This window comes from Scomber japonicus, chromosome 3 (genome assembly GCF_027409825.1).
Source record: "Scomber japonicus isolate fScoJap1 chromosome 3, fScoJap1.pri, whole genome shotgun sequence".
Lineage (NCBI taxonomy): Eukaryota > Metazoa > Chordata > Actinopteri > Scombriformes > Scombridae > Scomber > Scomber japonicus.
The window spans coordinates 17,953,251-17,959,951 of record NC_070580.1 but is presented as its reverse complement, the minus strand read 5'-3'; the positions used below and the strand labels follow the sequence as shown (position 1 = coordinate 17,959,951).

Here is a 6,701-nt window from a genome sequence, read left to right as displayed (position 1 = left end):
TTAACCTCGTGTGTCTGTGGCTCAGCATTAATGTGAGCATTGCTTTTAGCAGAATCAAATGTGGAGAGGATGCAACATTCAGTCAAACAGAGATTCCACAAAAACTCCAGCCTCACTGTATATGAAAATAATATTCTATTAGCTGGCCAAGTTTCCATTTCAATGGAACTTTTCACAGGGGTTGATGTTCTCAGGCAGAGAGCTGTTTTAAATTCATATAATACTTAATTCAATACATATTTCTTCCTGGACAACTTTTCAGGCTCACAAACATTTTCTTGCTTTAATCCCTGCATTCATTTCTCGACAGAGCTTTTTGACTTTTTGTCTTTTTTCCCTGCCGTGCGTATTTACGCGTAGTTGCTCCTTTAAGAAATCTGTGAATGGTCAATGAATTTGAGCCTCTCTGCGCTGACGTAAGGGAGCTGGGGAGGTTGGTGTACCCTGCAGGAAGAGGCAGATAAACGTGATGAGGACCAGGAGGGGGAACCAGATTTTCCAACATTTTTTTCCTCCCAGATATGAATTGTGTTTTATTCTTGCTACACATACATCCAGTGTTTAGGTGGAATCGTTTAAAGTTTTTTGTGCAAATATAACAGTACCATTCAAGACCTCCGCCCTTTTCCTGTACAACAAGGAGGTTTTTATAGACTGTGTTCCTCATTTTGCTTCTACAGTGTTCAAAGTGTGTCGAGATGGAAGTACAGAACTCTTCTGGGCGTGCGTGGATGAACTAGAATGATACTGGATATTATCTGGGGTAGAGACTGATGACATTTGCTCTGCCACTGTTGGCTTACACTGGGGGAAAAAATGCATCATAACCAAGGGGAACAGTCGGTCAATCAAATTACTGCGCAGCACGGGACAGCGCGCCACAGCGACTCCAGCAGCCAGGGGAGCAGCTTGGACAGCGACCTCACTGACCAGCCTCCTGCTTACTCTAAACTGGAGTTCAGGAGACATGCAGTAACAGATGACTATAAGATCACTGCTCAGGTTCTTGGCTTGGGCATCAATGGAAAAGTGCTGGAATGTTATTGCAAGAAGACAGGAGAGAAATGTGCCCTCAAGGTGTGTGTTTGCCTGTTTCTTTATCCTGTAAGATCTAAACAGCCCTTTGGAGACTGTTGTCACTGGAAAGAAAGAAAGAGGGCATCCATCAATTATTCATGTCTGCTTAGTGTCTGTGGTCCATACTGTTTAATGGCGTCTTATACTGGAAATCCACAGAATTGTTTGTACTTGTAGAATTTCTCCTGTATTTAAAGTTTGATGGTTTCTCATTTGTATGGCACTGATTATATGACTCATATGAAATAGCAATTTCCAGCCATGGATGGATGGAGCAGTAATCTCAGAGCAAATCCAGTTACTGTGCTGCTCAGACAGTGGATGTGTCTGAGAGACAGTGATATGCTGTCTGGGATGCTTTGGCACATGTTTCAACTCTGCTCTGGAGATTGTTGTGTGGACAAAGATCTGCTCTGTTAATGCTGTACATAATCATTGATGATGATTCTGAGCCTCTAACAAAATCTAAAAATCTGTACAGGACCTTGAAAAATGTGAGTTGTTCACAAATTCAGAGTTGGTGTGTCAGTAAGCAATCATTGCAGGGTTTGCAGCAAAGCCTTAAGAAAATAAAAACAGGAAGAGCAGCCCCACAAGTGCCTGCTGTTTTCTTTGGTGGTAAGCCACAACCAAAAAGTACAATGAAATATGAAGCACTTGCTCTGTATATTGTATTTTTAAGTAACCTCATGCTGTGTGAGAGGCAATGGACTGTGCAATAGAGGCTTTAGAGGAAACCCTTGCTTACATAGGAAATCATATTTCAGCTCTCTTCTTCCTCCAGTGCTCAAAACGCATTGTCATGTCCACAAGGATTTGGGCTGGGGTCTGCATATCTAGGAAAATAAGATTTCTGCCACCCTCTGTCTGTGATAACAGGCATTGTGTCTTTAAAGATAAAACATTGCTTAATACAGTCTTTAAGTATTCACTCTCAATGTTCTCTGTAATGGCTTAGAAAATAATAGCAATTGTGTTGTAAATAGAGTTATTTGTTTGTAATTATGTTTTTTGACCAAGATGTCAAACATTTTTTAAGTCATCTTATCTTCCTAATATAAAACTGAAACAATCCACTAACATGTGTTTTTGTTGTCTGTGGATCAGGTTCTGTATGATACTCCTAAAGCCAGGCGTGAAGTGGAGCTGCACTGGCGAGTCTCCGGAGGTCCTCACGTCGTCCGGATACTCAGCCTGTATGAGAACGTACACCAGGGGAAGAAATGTCTCCTCATCATAATGGAGTGGTGAGCACTATGTTATTTATTGTCTGGTTGTTTAGGTCTTCAAGGGAAAAGCAATGCTAAAATTGACTTGACATGTACATGATATGATATAGATTTGTGTCAATCAGCAGACAGACTGTAATCCTGAAGCTGCTTCATATCTGAGTAATTGAACTGATATTATGATGCTATGGCCCTGTTCAGAATTAATATCTTATAAAGGTCTGGATTGTATCTATTTTAGTCTCTATATCTTTCTCTGCACATCTCTGTACTGTAAACAAGACGGAGACATTGTAAAACAACAGAGGGTCAAGATGGAAATATTTGGATGCATTTTCATTCATACTATATTACAAATGTTGACACTATCCACTTGTGATTGGAACAGACAGAAGATATTTTAAAGTTGTGATCACGGCCTTTGACATAAGACACTTGGGGGGAAATCCTCTGATTTACAGCTACATTATAACGTGTACATTAAAGTAAAGTAAAATCCTGAAAGAAACCCACTGAGTCTGTTGCTAATTGCTAAAGTGTCACATGGTATAATTGTCCTCTCATTTACATCTTAGGCAGATAATTGTCTGCATTTATATTATAATTAAGGTCTAAAATCAACGTGATAGCGTAATGTTGTCTTTGTGTGGAATTTCCCTTTAATATCCTCACTGCTTGAGTCATCATAGTCTGCTGTGGCTCTGAAGACTGGACTCATCTGCTCAGTAAATAGTGCGGCACAATGACGTGCTTTGTTATAAAACCATGATTGCAGCAGAGAACAGTGCTTGTTTGCCAAGAGTCCCTTCCTTGTTCTGATCTCTTTGTTAATTTTGTCTCAGTATGGAGGGAGGGGAGCTGTTCAGTCGCATTCAGGCCAGAGGGGACCAGGCCTTCACAGAGAGAGGTGGGTCAGAGTTCACATTTAACAGTTTGAGATTTATGAGTCTATACGTTGTGTCCTGTGCCGTTACATCTGTGTCACATCTGTCCATCAGAAGCATCAGAGATCATGCATGACATCGGCTCAGCTATAGACTATCTCCACCACATGGACATTGCTCATAGGGATGTAAAGGTAAGGCTCCCGTTAAATACTGTTTTTTCCCCAGAAACTGTAAGCAAGGATAAATATTTTTAACTTTATAAATAGAATTTGAAGTCTGATTTTTATATATTTTTCTCATTATCATACAAACTGCAGCCTGAAAACCTGCTCTACACCACCAAGGAGAGTAACGCTACACTAAAACTGTCTGACTTTGGCTTTGCGAAGGAAACAACACTGCACAATTCCCTCCAAACTCCCTGTTACACTCCATACTATGTTGGTGAGTGTTTCCTGTCATCTAAGTTATGGTGTAATCAGGAGCTACACTACATGAGTGCCAGTAGCATAAATGTGCCATACACATAGTTTATAGTTGTGGTTGTTGTCATTCATGTTGTCCACATCTGTCTGTGTCACATCTTTCTACCGCTGTTCACTGTATCTGTTTGTCTATTCAGCCCCAGAAGTGCTAGGGCCAGAGAAATATGACAAATCATGTGACATGTGGTCTCTGGGCGTCATCATGTACATTCTGTAAGTATCATAAATGTCTATTTAACTTTCGGAAATGCCTGTAGCTTCTGCACAATTCTGTGTATTGATTAAAATAGTCTCTTGTCTTATCTTGTGTTTATAGGCTTTGTGGATTTCCTCCATTCTACTCAAACACAGGCCAGGCTATCTCTCCAGGAATGAAGCAGAGGATTAGACTGGGCCAGTATGAGTTCCCCAACCCTGAGTGGGCTGAAGTTTCTGAGGAAGGTCAGGCCTCAGACATCAAATTCATAAATAGCAGCTGTATAGCAAACTGTCTAACTTCCATTAGACCTTAACTTACCTCACTTTACAACCCTGTCTCCTAGGAATGACCTTCCTATACAACCAAATTGCAACAGCAAAGACGTTTTGATAGAAATGTAATGCTGGCTGAATTACATTTCTCTCAACAAAATGAGAATATGTTGTTAATTAATGTATTTGGCAAGTTGCAAAACTGTTGACTGAAATGTTCAGAGACATGTCTAGTTGTACCTAGACGTAGTTGTTTTTTTCTCCATCAAAATATCTGATCTTGCAGCACAATATCGACTAGTAGAAACTACAACATGATTTAATTTTGTATGGTTTAGGCACAGGCAGCACTTGGTTAAAGTTTTTGAAAGATCACAGTCTTGGTTTAATACTGAAAAAGAGTCAGCAGGGTTAATCATATTTGATTTCTTCTGCAGCCAAACAGCTCATCATTCAGTTACTGAAGACAGACCCTAATGAGAGGATGACCATTGGACAGTTCATGAACCATCCTTGGATTAGTGTAAGTTAACATTTTATAAGTCTTGTGGCTACAGACCTGTATGGTTCCCATATTCATATATTTTTGTGCTTTTATACCACAGGAGTCAATGGTGGTGCCTCCAACTCCTCTCCACACCTCTCGTGTTCTGACTGAGGATAAGGAGCTTTGGGATGATGTGAAGGTTAGACTCAATATTATCTGCAGAATGAGACCACAAGGTGGCAGTAGACAACAAATTTTACAGCAATGATACAAGATTTACATGTCTGTCCTCCAACAGGAGGAAATGACCAGCGCTCTGGCCACCATGCGTGTTGACTACGACCAGGTGAAGATTAAAGACCTGGACACTTCCAACAACCCTCTGCTCAACAAGAGACGCAAGAGGCCCATGCCTGCTGGGCCTGAAAGAGGAGGAGATGGAGATGAAGTAGTGAATAACAGTAATAGAGAAGTTACATTTTCTGAAGAGCACGGGGAAATGATTATTGGACATAAGTAGTATCAAGCTATGAAAGCCAAAGTTAGCAATATTTTCCCATGTATGCCACTTGTATTTTACTTAGTTCTTTTCTTTCTTCTGTATCACTGCACTCAATAGTCTTATGAATGTGATGTATTTTGATTGTTCTTCTTTAACAAAATAAAACAGTGTTTTTTGTTTTACAAGTGTGTTGATACCCTTTTGTATATGAAATCTTATCTTGCAATTGGAATTATTAAACTTCACCTGGCCGTGAGAGAAAATGGTTCCTCCTGCAGTAAGCAAATAGACAGTATGTGGAAGTTGTAAAATATACAGCACCAGACAAGGCTGCATTCAACTAATACTTCTTCTGTCATATACTTTGATGATGGTCAATAATGTAAGCACTGTAACACAAACAAAGGGACATTCAAACCATGAGAGGTCACAGTATTAACATGCTTCTTGCACAAAGTCATCTATCAAGTTTACCAGATATTTCCACTCTCTTAAAATGTTCCCCTCTGAGAGCCTCCTGCCATTCATTTTTCAACTGAAAGATAAATTATGCTCATGTTTCAGCAGGTATTAATGTTTGAACATGCAAGCTAACAGCTGGTACCTTTAACAACATTCAATTTGAATACATAAAATTAACAAATGTCTTTTCTGGCCTTTTGCCAGTGACCAGTTGGTAAGCCACAGTGCCACAGTGCAGTTCATAGCATACAACAAGTCAGATAAATTTGCATGATTAGACATTGCATAAAATGTTGCCATTCAGCTCCCGCAGTTAGGATCAGGACTGAATGTGTTCAGGCTGAGAAGCCTCAGTGGATACATCAAGACAGGGTCAAGGGACAAGGCACAGACAGGAGCAGGGAGTAAAAAGTGAAAAAGGACGGTCTTTGTGATGGCGTCCAGTCTGATTCCTGGATGTCAGGTAATGAGTGATCTTCTGACAATTCGTGAGAAAGGAGTCCTCATCACTCTGCTCGAACCCCAGTGTAAGGTTGGTTCAGTTCATCACAGTATCAGTAAAATCTTTAAAGAACAGCTCAAAACTCGCTATATCTGTGTAATGTAAAAGTCAAACAAAATAGAAGTCTGAGACTTCTTTTAACATTTTAGGAATGAATGGAACCAATAATGCAAAAGGGGAGTGCATGTTATTAAATTAAAATAGTTTCAAAAGTAACATTTGTTAAAATGTTGGCAAGGCTCATGTTAATGAGTATGATGATGATGATGTATGATGGCATGACAGTTTCTCTGAATCATAACTCCCTGCACTCAGTTACTTTAATTCTTGTACTTCCTGATGTTGTTTTCATGTTTGCAGCAGCTTCCATCAGCGGAGGCGGTGGATTAATGGGCTCTCTGTGAGGCCTGTTTTGTTTACAGTTGCTATCTGATGTTTGTATTGCCTGACAGTAACACAACATGTTATAGTATCAGAGAAGCTGCTCCCAGATTTAAAGATGTATAATAATAATTTGTTTATGTGGTAATGTTAAAAGCACTTAAAAAGTGAAAAGAATTAAATAATGAAAATATAAAAACATAGAATGCAAAAAACAA

General features: G+C 39.6%; 1 protein-coding gene across 2 annotated transcripts; it reads left to right on the top strand.

Annotated features, from left to right (window-relative positions):
- The first annotated feature begins 496 nt into the window (after positions 1 to 496).
- Positions 497 to 5,317, top strand: LOC128355515 (MAP kinase-activated protein kinase 2-like). 2 transcript variants are annotated; one of them, XM_053315789.1, is made up of 10 exons: positions 497 to 1,077; positions 2,185 to 2,324; positions 3,149 to 3,213; positions 3,305 to 3,384; positions 3,511 to 3,637; positions 3,816 to 3,891; positions 3,995 to 4,119; positions 4,587 to 4,672; positions 4,755 to 4,835; positions 4,938 to 5,317. In XM_053315789.1, the coding sequence occupies exons 1-10, from the start codon at positions 817 to 819 to the stop codon at positions 5,154 to 5,156; spliced, it is 1,260 nt and encodes a 419-aa protein (XP_053171764.1). In that variant the 5' UTR covers positions 497 to 816; the 3' UTR covers positions 5,157 to 5,317. The 2 variants fall into 2 exon arrangements, with proteins under 2 accessions (XP_053171764.1, XP_053171763.1); XM_053315788.1 differs by having other exon boundaries at positions 4,935 to 5,317.
- Positions 5,318 to 6,701: the final 1,384 nt, after the last annotated feature.